General features: G+C 40.2%; 1 protein-coding gene across 3 annotated transcripts in view; it reads right to left on the bottom strand.

Annotated features, from left to right (window-relative positions):
• The window catches only part of LOC137296007 (nischarin-like), a 49,325-nt gene that overhangs the window by 12,355 nt on the left and 21,776 nt on the right, over positions 1-15,194 (bottom strand). For 2 of the 3 annotated variants that reach the window (XM_067827634.1, XM_067827633.1), the window contains exons 2-13: positions 12,089-12,172; positions 10,467-10,649; positions 10,244-10,292; positions 9,360-9,476; positions 7,689-7,756; positions 6,977-7,072; positions 6,677-6,772; positions 5,511-5,636; positions 4,557-4,752; positions 3,851-3,909; positions 1,171-1,299; positions 685-801 (exon numbers count right to left, since the gene is read on the bottom strand). In XM_067827634.1, the coding sequence (XP_067683735.1) occupies positions 685-801; positions 1,171-1,299; positions 3,851-3,909; positions 4,557-4,752; positions 5,511-5,636; positions 6,677-6,772; positions 6,977-7,072; positions 7,689-7,756; positions 9,360-9,476; positions 10,244-10,292; positions 10,467-10,649; positions 12,089-12,172 (1,320 nt within the window). The remainder of the gene's footprint in view (positions 1-684; positions 802-1,170; positions 1,300-3,850; positions 3,910-4,556; positions 4,753-5,510; positions 5,637-6,676; positions 6,773-6,976; positions 7,073-7,688; positions 7,757-9,359; positions 9,477-10,243; positions 10,293-10,466; positions 10,650-12,088; positions 12,173-15,194) is intronic. The other variant, XM_067827635.1, reaches the window with a different exon arrangement.

A 15,194-nucleotide genomic window follows, 5' to 3' on the forward strand; every position in this document is an offset into this window, starting at 1 on the left:
TTCCTATGATTGATTTTATGTCAATTAATAAAAACACTGAAATAAAAAATATTAGCTATCACTAATGAAGAAAATACATTTCTAACAGAACACATTTGACCATTTTACAAAATTTGGAATGGGGATGTCCACAGAACAAGACAGTACGGGTAGATTGACATGGCTAATTGTCAAGAGTAAAAATGTTCATGTTTTGTCTGAAAGCAGACAGAAAACATTTCCTTAACGCTGATGTTGTTACAGATACAGAATGAAGGTACAAGATATAGTATCGGCTCCAGACAGGTAGATTGGTATGTTAGTGAAAGTGAATATTATACAGACTGATGCTCACTGTTTCCCTGAATTTCCATGCATCAGCATCATAATTCTTGCTTGTGAACTCAACATGTTCACTGTTAAGGATTATACAACTGAGGCAATAGAGTATAAACACAAGTACCAGTTATGAGTAATGGTAAATCGTGACCTGATTGCCAGTATACATATGAGTAAGTTTTGAAGATTTGTTCATGAAACTGATACATACCAATAGACGTTATCTATTGCATTCCCTTCAGATCAGGAATGATGCACAATGTCAACCAGCCACAGAAGCAAAATATGGGGAATCACTCCTACATGCTTTCAGCCCTTCACCCGCAAACTCCCCCAATATTCCAGTATGTTACCAAGTTCACCTACCTTTTTAGGGGTAAGCCTCTTCACCTTGTCCTTGTTGTCCCTGGCCTTCTGAAGAGCTTGCAATACTGCCACAGTGTCCAGTTCCTTCTGGTTGGGCCTCTGGTTGTCCAGTACCACCTATGCATAATGCCATGGGCCATCACATAACCATGTACAGTGCTTATATCATGACAGATTCATACATCTTTGGGCTAAGGACTGTCAGATAATACTTTCCTGTCCTGATTGATTGGTATTACTGTCTTGCAATCTGTCATGAAATACTGTCCTTAAATACTGTTCTGCAAATTGACATGTAATACTCTCCAGTCCTGGGCTGAACTGTACTACAATACTCTACCATTGCATCACTGCAAATTATTTCAGTTTGTTAAAAAGTTTTGTGTAGACTGGGCTAATGTACTGGGCCCGTTGCTACAATAAGTGGTCAATAAAACTATAAATACAAAAGATTTTAAAGGTATTTTTGTGTTATGTTGTACCTACCTCATTTACCCGGTCTCCGAACACCTCAAGGACCTTGGTTCGGTAGTCCAGAACGATGGTTACTGGGTTGCCAGTCAACAGCAGGTTTTCCAAGCAAGGCAGGCCACCAATAGGCTTAACATCAGACACCTTGGGACAACATCATAATGTACGGTTTGAATAAAAGTGACATTTTATACTTATCCGGACTCATGCTTAATTGATTGTCTCCCTCTTCAAAGTTTAATGGAACACATGAAATCCCTTCAAATTCCCTTCTTCAAAAGAGCACATAAAATCATGTTCAACCACAAGTACCCTCCCTTTCTTCTATGTTTTGGCGCCATTATTGGTCACATGACCCGCCATAATTGTCACACTCTCTGAGAAATTGTTGCCGAAACATAAGGATTTGCAGGGAAATCCAAGAAACACGAAGGGGAATTTGGGAGGGTTGACCTCATGAATCAGGGTAAGTATAAAGTATCAATTTTATTCCGAAAATTACATATTTTTCATTTCCCCGACTCATGTTTAATTGCTTACAACATCCGACGGAAATGGTGGTGGGTCATGCCACTTCTTGGATACTTTCTTAATGCAAAAGTCCTGCTGTATTATATGCTCATTAAATAACAGTGTTCATCTAGACTTACATCGGTGTTTGTGAGATTTCTGTAGATGTTTTGATACAATCCATACATGTAACTAGAATATTCCTAGATTCTTGTGTGCTTGTTTGGTGTGCGGATGTACTAGCTGATTCAGCCAATCTGGTAATTTTATTGTTAGATTTCCGAGTTCTTGAATGAGTACGGGAAACCCCATTCTTGCTGGCCAGCACGCGAGATCAAAGTCAGTTGTAATGTTGTTGTCTATTTGAGTTTCGCCAGTAGTTAAGGTTTTAATACCGAAGATGGGAACACATATGCGTTCAGGTCTGCCCAAGAGATGCTGAGAAATGAACACCCCATCCTTGAAGGGATGCGTACACATCAAGAAAAGTGTGGTAGTCCAACTCTGATAAATAAGTTCCTGCGCAGGCGTTCAATTCCTTAGTCCGCTGCATGTCCTGGGCTAAGGTTAGCAATCCAAGAAGGCATTGCTAATCTCTGTGCAAATGTTGTAATAGAAACCATTGCTGCCCTGAAGTGAATAGACTGAGAATACACTGCCACTGTCACAATGGTAAGCAGTATCATGACTTGAATTCTGTCTCAACACTTCTTTGTTGCAAAGATTCTTCTTCCTCAGAATTGCGTCAGATCCAAATCATTGATAATCTTCCAGCAATACAATACTGTTCTGTGTATGCCATGCTTGTTGCTGCAGGAACATTTCAATCAGCTGAATACTCATGTAGACAGTCAGTGAGGTAGTACGAACAGGTACTCCCTTCATCTGTAATGAAGATGTTGATACTGGAATCTCAATGATATGCCGTGAAGACGGGTCATTCTTCATCTTTAGATCGCCAACACTGTATGTTGTGAGCGAGTCGTCATCAAGTAAAGACTATTTATAGCTGATTGGCTGTCGTGGCAGAAACTGTCATCTGTTGCTGCAAACATCTGCTAAGCAATTTTGAATCTGCTGTTAGAAGGCCTCTATGCTTCCTGAAAGCAATCGAATGACGCTGTAGACTGCGATCTGGACTGTAAATAAAGTCTTTCTAACATTGGAAGGGTGGTTTATGTTTGTAGACTGAAGGTGCTTGAGTGTAGTCGCCGAGTCGATTGTGTTGTAAGACGGGAGTTGATGCTGATACTTTGTCGCAGGAAGGCCGTAGATGCAGGCCAGCAAAGTGTATCGCTGTTCGATGAGTCATCTCTATTCTTCTGCAAGTGAATTTGCGAGTTGTCCGAAAGGCTTTATTGAACATCGTTCCTGTGCCAAATATTGGAGATCTTCATGTATTCACAAATAATCATAGATTGCTTCAACAGAAAATCTAAATCCAATCCACTAGCTATCCACAAAGTTACTTCCGCATCGGAGAAAACAACATCTGTTTTTTCATCCAAGAATCTATCTGATGACAAGCAGATCTTCTGCGCAGGGAATCCTTTCTACTGTGATGTTGAAAGTTGGTAGAAAACAAAAAACAAGAAAAACAACACGAGAAAAAGTGCTGTGTAGGGACGACAAGTCGCCCACACAACATTCCTGTAGGGCAAAGAGGGAGAGAATGACAATTATGGCTGGTCATATGACCAGTAATGGCGCCAAAATATCAAAAAAAGGGAGGGTACTCGTGGGTCAGTGTGATTTATACATCCTTCTTTGAAGAAGGGAAGTTCAAGGGATTTCAAGTGCTCCATTAAACTTCGAGTAGGGGATCAAGACAAGCAATTAAGCATGAGTCAGGATAAGGAAAAAAATATCTCATACTCATCAAACATGTTAGACAAACTACAAACATCAGTCAACAGTAACCCAAACTTGAGTGAGTGATTGAGTTCGGTCTTAAGCTGGTTTTAGCAGTACTCCAGCAAGTTTTTGAAGCGAAGGCTTTAACCAATTTGCTACCCCACTGCCCCAACCCAGACTTGACATACAACTACATACTGGTAGCACTTTCATAAATCTATAGCGGTTCTTAGATACTCATCCCCAGAACAGTACAAGGATTGCCCGGAATAGTCACAGAAGCATGATAAGTCTTCCTTAACACAAATAGATCAGGGTGGCAAAGTCTTACCTGTCCAATTTCATTGTTGCTGACATCAAGAATCTCCAGGCTAAACAACTTTGAAAATCCTGTTAAAAAGGAAAATATATTCCAATAATTGGAAAAAACAGCCAACACTTAAGAGGTGCAGTAAACTTATGTAGCTGATCAACTTTAAACTAGATTATAATCAATGAAAGCAGACCTCTGACTCAGTCCTGATAACACTAACTATTACTTTGCAACATTACATGCATGAGTTATGTATAATAATGGGGTTGTGCACTAAACACAGGATATGTAATCACAGATGTAACTTTCAAACACTTGCTTTAATGTTAATGCTCACGTTAACCATGTCTAGAACCAGCATTAAAGAAGCTAATTGAGTCCAAAATGTCTTTGCTTGTTATTTCAATATGAATTCCAATATTGAACACGTATACAGTATGGTTCTGCAAATGACCTATTCCATGCTTACTACAGATCTAGTTGAATGACTATAGTTTCTTTCCAGCCCTTCAATACTTCAGAGCCATTTTACAAGTTGTGAAGGAAAATCAAGTTACTTGGGTAGTCAAATTCTTTGTTGTAATCGGTTTAACATTTCAGTGTAGGTGCCAACACTGATATCAAGCATGTGACCAACATTGAAATGCAAATAAAGACGTTGACAATCCATGATACTTGGATTTCCTCCAGTCCTACTGTGTCCTAGTGTCCTAGTAGGCCCTACCCTGAAGGCTCCCTAGTTTGTTGCCTGCCAACTTGAGGGTCTTCAGGTTGCCAAGCTTAGTGTGCAGTGAGTCCAGGTTGTGAATGTTGTTGTGGGAGATGTCCAGGAAGGTGAGGTGGCTGAGCCACTGCAGATGCTGGATGGTCGTCAGCTGGTTGTGACTGAGGTCCAGGTGCTCCACTTTTGGCATCAGTTGCTGCAACATCGTCATGGGATTGACTGACCACTTCTATATCAAAGCTTTCAGCAATATTCTAGTCTGTACACAGCTGAGTTTGGTTCAGGACAATCACATGATTCACATCATGAGCATCAACATATGACCCATTATACTCAGACCAGTCTGTATACAACCCAATTTCAAACCACACACAATATTTGACCCACTAAACTCGGAGCAGTCTGTATACAACCCAATTTCAAACCACACACAATATTTGACCCACCATACTCAGACCAGTCTGTATACAACCCAATTTCAAACCACACACAATATTTGACCCACTAAACTCGGAGCAGTCTGTATACAACCCAATTTCAAACCACACACAATATTTGACCCACCATACTCAGACCAGTCTGTATACAACCCAATTTCAAACCACACACAATATTTGACCCACCATACTCAGACCAGTCTGTATACAACCCAATTTCAAACCACACACAATATTTGACCCACTAAACTCGGAGCAGTCTGTATACAACCCAATTTCAAACCACACACAATATTTGACCCACTACACTTAGAGCAGTCTGTGTATGACCCAATTTCAAACCACAAACAATATCTGACCCACTACACTCAGAGCAGTCTGTGTACAACCCTGTTTCAAATGACACAAATGCAGACCTGTTCAGGGGAATTGGACACAGTGGAAAATCCTAATCAGATGAACATGGAATCTGAAACAACGATCAGCCGATCCTGGTGAAACTCCTACCGATACTCACCACACTGTCGTCAATCTCAGCTATAAAGTTGTGACTCATGTCTGCTTTCTCCACATGTTCCCAGTACGACACCAGCAGTGTGCCATCCTCCCCACGCCAGTGTGGAATGTCTTGAAGAAGGAACTCCTGCATTCAAGTACATTTCATACATGTATTTCAGAGGTGTATATCAGAACATCCAAACTTCTTCACACAAAAATGTAACAAGACAAATCATTTCTTCGATCCCTGAATATTTGCCTTGTGATCACATTGGTACAGTACCTCATATTCAAATCATCTGGACCAACAATATAAGTTAAAAGTGCACACTAAAATACTGCACTCTGAACAAGTTTGAAGTCCAGGGACTGAAAATCACTGAGAAGTGTACCACCCTGCCAATCCCTGATGATAATGTGCCCAGTATTTCATTCTATTTCAATTATCAAGAATATACTACATATTTTATCGCATTACTTCGAGAAGAATTTGACATTCAATATTATCGGCAAGCATTAACAGGACATTTTAAAGGCATATCAAGCATATAGAGCAAACAAGCCGTCTGCTGTTTGGATTACGCATGAAAACAAAATAAAACAAACGCTACTCACTGAATGTTGATCAGAGAGGGTTGCAGGGCTGTGCCCCCCACCAACATTTGTCCCCAAAAGTTTATTAATGGTCATGTGAAAATGAACTGTGCAGTCCCCCTTTCTCAAAGAGCTGTATTCTCATCATTGTCATGAATTCTCAGACAATATACCACATAGACATCAGGTTCCCAAAATAACCATTCTATTAGGCCTCTCACAACATTTCTTTGAGAGGCATGATAGAAGTTGTAAAGATGAAGCAAAACCAATTTTTGTGGTTAGTCAACTTATTGTGGTATCACTTGCTTAATAATGGTGTTAGTATCTACACCAAAATGTCGCATTCATTGCAGTAAAGAAGTTGACTATTCATACAGCTTGGTTTTTCCCTCTCACAACATTTCCATCACACCTGCAGAATCAATTCTAACTCAAACTACAGATTACTGGGTACCTGTCTTGAGTCCCCAGTGTGTTCCAAGTCAGTTTCACTGCAAAATCTCTTAACCATTGCCTTTTTCAGCAAGCTGGATGTAATGGCAACCCAGAACACCAACAACTGATAAGTACTTGTGCAAAGTTACCCACTCGAATTGTTTTAGTTGATCTGCATAGCTGGAATTCCTTGAGCGTCTGTTTTATTGTTTCTAAACCACCAATATTCCTTGGACTACAATTCAATATCTGAAAACACAAACATTACTCATCAGTAAATGTAAACTATTCAAACAATGTGAAGTTCTAGCACTGACACAAACTCAAGAGCCACAAAATTACTACCAAGGCATGCTTCAAATTAGAAGGTAGATATATTTGAATCTTACATTGGAACATAGAACTGGTCGAAATCATGTATTCTTGGCATGTGTGCTATTGTCTAAGACTCACCTCTAAATACTTCAAAGACTTGAACAATGTGAGATCAAATGTAAGCTGGTTCATGTCAATATTGCTTGAACCAACTGACTCCTTGCTGCCACAGATCTGAAAGGGAGGTAACTCTGATATGATACACTTGAGAACCTGTGTTGGAATCTATCAAGTCATTACACCATTATATGTTGATTACATATAATCCACAGAATACACCTACTGACTAACTGAGTACACACTGTAAACATACACCTAGCTGAAACTTAGGCACTGTGCAATCAGTCAAGTCAAGACTGACACACTTTACATTTTCTTTGGCTGCAACGGTCCTGTTCAATTCATCAAAAATCAAATCCGACACTTTAGTTTTGATTTTCGATAACCACTATCACTCTTTTGATTTGATACTTGCATACCTGTCTAAATTATTTTCATAGAACCAGAACAAAATTTTGACTCCAACTTGATCAGTTTCAAGAGCTGAAATAAGGCGAAATGTGATTGGTTGATGCTGGGCTACTTATCCAAGGAGAATAGGTCTTAGTAGACATCACCAAGTTGACAGTGGATTCCATGCTAAAACAGCTGACTCTGAGAGTTAAATGAAACCTGATGTTTTTAACTGTATAAGCATCAAGCCAAAATGGTCAAATCCAGAGTCCAATATGGAAAATCCACTTCAATGAAGGACTGGGTGAATCATAGCCCTAACATTCAGTATGCTTACCTTGAGGCTCTTCATTCTTGTGATGAAATCCAGAATGTGGCCAATGTCCTTCTTCACATCACCACTTTCTGCAAATACAGAGCTGACTGTTAGTGGACTGATGTAGCCTGGCAGCCACAGACTGCCACATAGTCAGCGGAGTTCACAACTATCTGGCCGCCACACAGTGCACAACATAGAACTTGTTAATGTTTGGTAGAGAAGAAGCGTTTTGTTAAAGTGAGATGCAGCAGTGCTTATCTAAATTTTCAAAATGTGTGCTCTACATCGGTGAATTGGGTTTATGGTCGTTTTCTTTTCAGTATTCTAGACTCAATATGGTTCTGATGTCAGGGTAAGTTTAAGCCCAAGGGTTACACAAGTCCTGGGCAGCAATCAGTTTTCAGAAGCCACAGTCTAGAGGATCATAACCTTGGACAACAACAAATGGTGTCATATACTCCTGCCATAGCCAACACAGGATAACATTTAAAACTGTCAATGCAATCACATAACATGACTATGAATGTGACATCAATACTGACAAATATGTTGATACAATGTTCTACCTCGGTAATATTCAAGAGCTTTCCAAACAAGTTGAGCAGTCTATTTTCTGAATAGATATTCATGGAATCAAATAAGACAGCTTTACAATAAATCACAGTGAGCTCAGAAGAATCTGCATGGAATATAAGCCAATGAAACACTGTCTTATAAAGTCTCTGGAGTTATTCACTTGCACTTTAAGACAACATAAATTGGACTATCCCAGTTCTAGCGAGTAGAGAGAATGTATGAATGTGACATATGTACTCACTTTGTGAACATGTAAAAAATATCAAGTTTACATTACATTAAAAAAATGGACTTGTACAACATTCCGAGGTCTAAGCATATTCAAGTAGTCATCATTCTTTAAATGCTAGTGAACATTTTTAAACTTTTCATCATATCAAGAGGTTATAAATAACGTTCATATCTCAGGAGAAATATACAACTCCCCTTTTTCATCCGTCTGTAACACCTTTGGCTGGTTTGTTTGTTGTTCAATACTGCACTCAGCAATATTCTAGCTATATGGTAGCAGTTTGTACATAATCAAGCCTTGACCAGACAATCCAGTTATCAACAGCATGAAAATTGATCTATACATTTGGGATAAGATGACATGTGTCAACCATGTCAGTGAACCTGTCTAAGCGATCCCATTAGTTGCCTCGTACAACAAGCGTGGGTTGCTGAAGATCAATTCTAATTCCGATCCTCACCGGTCTGTAACACATGATATAGTGTCACAATGAAAAGATTATGAAGAAACAATCTGACTCAGTTTCTCTTTAAGGATGGGGACCATCTATATAGGACAGGTAACACTTATCATGCCAACATATTTGCTGAAGGAAACCCAGTTTTAGTTGTAGTTTAAGCAACAGTATTAGTGCTTACCCAGAAATGTCACACTCCTTGCAATAAAGAAGTTGACAATACCAAAGAACTTGGTTTTCCTTCATCTTTACAACTTTACAAAATGCTTCTATAAGATTAATATTTGCTGACAGTATACTCTAGAAACTGTGAGCTGTGTCCACTATGATATGAGTAGATATTGCTTCTGAAAGCCGGAAAACTGTGAGAAGGTTACATACTGTGTTGAAGGGACACTAAGTAACTATTGAAACGCATCATAACTCTTTAACATGGTTAAAGTACCACATGTTGGTTCAGGCAGCTTCAGCCTCTCCGTCACGGCGTGGAGCTGCAGTGGTGACATCTGGAACATCTCATGGGATTGCAGGATTGTCTCTCCTGAAAGGTTACCATGGCAACTGAATTAGTTTGATTTTTCTTTAATATCTTATTTCTGCAATGTGATAGTGGTCACTAATTAACTTATTCTGGACCAGATAGTCCAAAGACTGATATCACATACAGCATTCTAACCAACTGGTTGCAGCATGCATCCATCAAGTCACTCTCCTAAGCAACCAAGAAAGTACCTCTGCACAGGCAGCCAATATATGACAATCCGTCACATCTTACACAGTACATTCAATATACTGTATATGTTTTTCAACTGTTCCATATTACCATGATATATTACCAGAATTAATCATCTGTTACATATTGGTATACTTTCACTAAGAAAACATCCTAAAACAAGTAATACTATTCCAATTTGGTGAGATATCCTTTGTTTACATCGACTGTACTGCTCCATGTGTTGGCACCGAATACCTAAAGAGAAACTGCATCAGAGTATGTAACAATGCCAGTGAGTATGACCATACCATACCTTGTTGGCTTCTTCAGCAAACATGAGCCAAAGCTAAAGATCATTTCTAAAAATGGATATGACAGAATAAATTCAAACAAGCTGAGATTGTAATGTTAGGAGTTATTAGCTAAAGACTGAGTTGAGTGATAGCAGATATTCTGGTGCATCTTGGAGACTTGTCAGTTGGAAATGTAAACATCATGTACACTGTGGAAAAACATTCACATTGAGATATTTCAAAAGGAATTAGTTATGGATTAAAAAGCTATGTGTTCTTGATCCAAGACAAGTGGCCTACCTCTGTTGTAGAGCTCTTCTGCAAGTGCCTGAGTGATACCATGGATCTCCTGTAATTATACAAAATGTAACTGGCTCAGCATATCCATGCAATTGTTGAAGAGTTGAAAAAGGTCAAAGATATGTGTTTGTTGTAAAGTAGAAGGAAAGCAGGCATGGGGAACTGTGACTTAGATATACTTTAAAGAGTGGGAGAAGGCAAGAGAGGAGGCGTGGTGACTTACATATTTGTTGAAGTGTAGGAAGAAGGCAAGAATGGGAGGTACACGGTGTGCCAGGTAGTAGAGCACAGTCTGGAGGTACACCTCCAGCTCTCCCTGACGTTTCTTGATGAATGTCTCACTCTGGTTACCAAACAGTTTCTTGGGAGGCAGGAGGTTCTTGTCCAGCTTACATGTTGACACCAGCTGCAAGCCGAGAGAACGTGAACACAGTTACAGACTGTGTAAATGATAAGGGTATTCCTGACATCACAGTAGCCTAACATCTCCTATTAAATTAATCAAATACACAACATCATATCAGTCATCCCAATGGCACTGAATCCACTATTACACTTATGCACCCTTTTTCCTGTTTTTTTTTACACCACACTAAGCACTATTCCAACTATATGTCAGCAGTCTGTAAACAGTCTGGACCTGACAATCCAGTGATCAACATCATGAAGCATCGATCTACACAGTAAACAATGACATGTGTAAACCCAGCAAGCAAGACTGATCACCCAATCCTGTTAGTACCTTCTACAAGAAGTATGGTGTGTTCTAACCCAGATGTTTATGGGTTGCACTAATCCTGTCAGCTATGTTAGTATCATATGCAGTTCATATTTGTAGCCCCATCAATGGATACACATGCAATCCAGTTATAACACTCATCCCACCTCAAATATTTGTTGGGTGAACAGCGGCACATTTGAACAATCCCTCACACTTTACAACCTTTGTGTTTCAGGTACACCTCTGTACTTGTTGGATGGCAACAGAGAAGTCTCTTTTTAGTTGAAACCTACAATAGTGTCATCAAATGGGGGACTCAGTGGGATTCAGTGGATTTAGATGTCAGAACTCATCAGTTTGAAATAAAATCAGTCGAAATATATGCATCATCAGAAAACAGCCATCCCTGTATTTGTGTTCACACAATCTGATCAATCACCAGATGCTGAGTGGGTTTTGTGATAACACAGGATGAAAGCAGTGTACAATAGGGGAAGTGAGTACACTGTACAAATTGTTAATCCATGGTTTGAATAACAACCCGGAGCTGAACACCGCTCACTAGTTCCATCCCGAATACCTGGTCAGTGTCACTGAACTTGTGTAATAAAACAAAATAATAGATACTCCCCACTTGTGACCACTACATAAAACTGGTACAACTAGTTCATCAGTGACAAGAAGTGCAGGTGATTAACCTTATCAAATAACTCAGCTTATCTGTACTTCAAACACCTAATGTACACACACACAGAATAGCCCTATACACATAGGTGCATCTGTCCTATCTTCTTCAGTACATGGGTACCAAACCATAAGGGTTGAATCCTCTTGTGAAAATGCAAGGGAAAAAACCCAGCCTACCCCACTGTGTAAGTGTTATGTTTGCTGGTTTGTTTGTTTGCTGTTTGAATCCACCCTCAACAATATTCCAGCTATATGAAAGGAGGTTTAAATTACAGAGTCTTGACCAGACAATCCTGTGATCAACAGCAATCAGTTGGGATACAATGTCAGCCTAGTCAACAAGCCAGACCACCCAATCCCATAAGTACAAGTGATGTGTTTGCCTGTTGTCACTGTCCATCCAATACAATTGATGGATACACCTACAAACATATTACCTTGTCATGGAGTTCATGGAAATCGCTGTATCGATGCTTCACAGTCCAGCTGTAAGGGCCGACAGTCACCTCAATCAGGTACACCTGTTGTAATGTAAAAGTAGAAGATGGAGTATGTTCCAACTGCCAAGAATACATTGTGAAAATTATTTTGTGCATTTATTTACTATACATATATATACTTATAATTTGTACTTCTATGTAACACAGCACATTCACTAGAACCATATCTAATAGGGATGTAATGATGCATCAAACTATCAATGCATTGCAATTGTTTAGGCTCTGATAGCAGATAATCGAAGGTGGAAATGAAATGTAATTTTCTGCATAAAATTGACATTTCACACTTATTCTGACTCATGCTTATCTCCTCTGTCTATGCAAAGATAGTGGAACATATGAAATCCCTTCAAATTCCATTCCAATTGAAGCGGACACACAATGCATTCAAGCATCAGGAGCCTCGCTTTCCCGCCAATCCGGTCACATGATCAGCCATGCTTCCCACTCTCTCCGAATCCCATAAGCCCGACACAAGGTGGGTCAGGCCATGCTGGATTCTGTTTACTGCCATATAAGTATGTCCAGTACGACCCCTCGCTCCCCATCTGTGTGATGGGGGATCACATCAAACTTGTCTTCTCATGAAGCATCAATTGACTGGAGCATGATGATACATAGATCAGGTAGCATCCTGCTAGAGTCTAATTCCAATCAAGACCAAGGGTGACCCTTCTTCATGTATAAGTATCGTAAATACGAGGAGAAGGTCATAATCACTCAAGCGACCCTGTTCAAGATGTGTGCATGGACTCTCAACCATTATACTCCTCAGAGTGTCTTGGTTTCAACAAGTCACATGATAAAAGGGTGAGTGAACTCAGTGCCTTTGTGGAACCATTAGTTGTTGTGCAACAACAAGTGGCCCAAACTGGTAAATGCCAGTGATGTCCTCCGTGGCGATGTCCTGTAGGTAGCGATGTCCATAGATAGTCTCACTAGATACTGGGATGAATAGGTGCTTGAAATGTCTTAGTATGGTGGAGATATATTTTTAACGCTCAGACTGGGCATAGTGATAAATCCTGTGTATCACGTGGCCTGAAGACTGTATATAATGCCGGGATGTGGAATATCTGTCCAGTTGTTCAGGCAGGTTGGAATGAAGTGCAGAGCATGTATTTCTGACATATGTGATGCTGTGATTACATAATGCCAGAGGGGTAGACAAATCCCGCAGTCTAGACTACCAGCTGTTTGACTTTCACTTTTGTGGAAGTTGTGGTGGCTGAGCGGTACTAGAGTTTGTACTTTACCAAGAAAGTGTAATCCCAAATATAACATGTTACATGTGTGACACTGTAGCTAAGGCGAGTAGAAACAGCATTTTCTATCAATAATTCAAGCGATATCTGGTCTAGTGGCTTGTAGACACACTTGTGAAGTATTGTAGTACGACATTCAAATCCCAAGCTGGAGCTTTAAATCTGTGTTCTTGGTCTTCCAGCTTGATTGAGTGTAGAATGGCGAGTAGTTCAGGTACTTTAGTCAGTATGATCCCAGTTTTCATGGTGATAACAGAGCTGACTACTGCCAAGTATGTTGAGAGTGTAGAACCTTTGAGTCCTCTGGGATGTCATAGATGACATAAGTAGTCCGCTATTTGAAGGTATTTGGCCTTCATTGCTTTAGAGCCTTTCTCTCTAGCAAATGTTTCAAACCGTGTCAATTTATCATCATATAATGTGCAGGTAGATCTACGTAGAGCTGGGGTGATTGCCTTCACCGCTCTAGCAGAATATCCTCCATGTTTCATGCAGGCTTTGATATAATCCATATGTGTAGTTGGAACGATGTAGGATTGCCATGTGCTTGTTTGGTGTGCGAATGGACGAGAAGGCTCTCCCACTCTGACAGTTGCAGTTTTGGTTGTACTAGTCCTTCAGTGAGTACTGGGAACCAATCTCTCGCTGGCCAGTATGGCGCAACCAAAATCAGTTGTATCAGTATCCTTTGTTTTATCTTCCCGAAGATCTTCAGTAGTAGTACTGGTGTGGGAAATGGATAAACGGTCAGTCCTTAAAGCAAGACAATGAGTGCCTCTGTTGCCCATGTTAACAGATCCAGCACTGGTGATACAAATGCTGGTATCTGCGTGTTGAACCTTGTGGGAAATAGGTCTATTTGCAGGGATCCAAATGTTTGAGTGATGAGACTAAACGCCTCTCAGTGTAGCATCCATTCCATTGGAGATGGTTGTAGAGGGTGTGACAATGCCTCAGCCATGACATTGTGTGCACCTGGGATGTGTGAAGCCTTTATGTGGGGGTTAGTTGATGATGTCAAAGACTTGAAAGGTCAGCTGTTGCAATGTGTAAGATTGTGTTGACCCTTGTTTGTTTATATAGAACGCTTCTGTGCAGTTGTCTGTTGAACCATCATTAGTTTGTTCCTCAATGCTTTTGACCATTGCCGTAGTGCGCTCATAACAGCTTTCGTCTCCAGGTGGTTGATATACTGAATGCATTCATTGCTCATCCAGATTCCTGCTGCCACCTCGTTATTTCGGTGAGCACCCAAATCTTGTAGCGACTCATCTATGTAGAGATGGTTGTTGTAGATAGGCTCTAGTAAATAGCTCCCTGCACAGACATTTGATCGGTGACTCCCCCATAGTAGGTAAGATCTGAAGTTGTCCAGCAGAGCAATCTGATCCAACATGTTGAGGTGCTGAATCAGGAACCGTCGTAATAGCGTCTGGTTAAATCCTGTGCTGATGTGAGCAGACAGAGTAGACATTGCCACGGTCATAGTAGAAACTTGTAGGGTGGAGCTTGTTCTACAAATCACAATGGCTTGAATTTTGATCCACCGATCCTCTGGGACAACAATGCAGTTCCATGGAGTGATGAATTGAATCCTGAGGAATTGAAGATTTTGCTCTAATTCTGATTTCAGTAAGATTCTCGAGCCATCCGAGTTGAGTTAGCAGCCTGATGGTGAAGTCTAACTGTAGTCTTGAGTTGACTTGTCTCGTGATGTGCTTGAATGCCGTTGTCCAAGTAAAAGGCACTACAAAGTCAACGCTGATGAAGGTATGTAG

Source organism: Haliotis asinina, chromosome 9 (genome assembly GCF_037392515.1).
Source record: "Haliotis asinina isolate JCU_RB_2024 chromosome 9, JCU_Hal_asi_v2, whole genome shotgun sequence".
Taxonomy (NCBI): Eukaryota; Metazoa; Mollusca; class Gastropoda; order Lepetellida; family Haliotidae; genus Haliotis; species Haliotis asinina.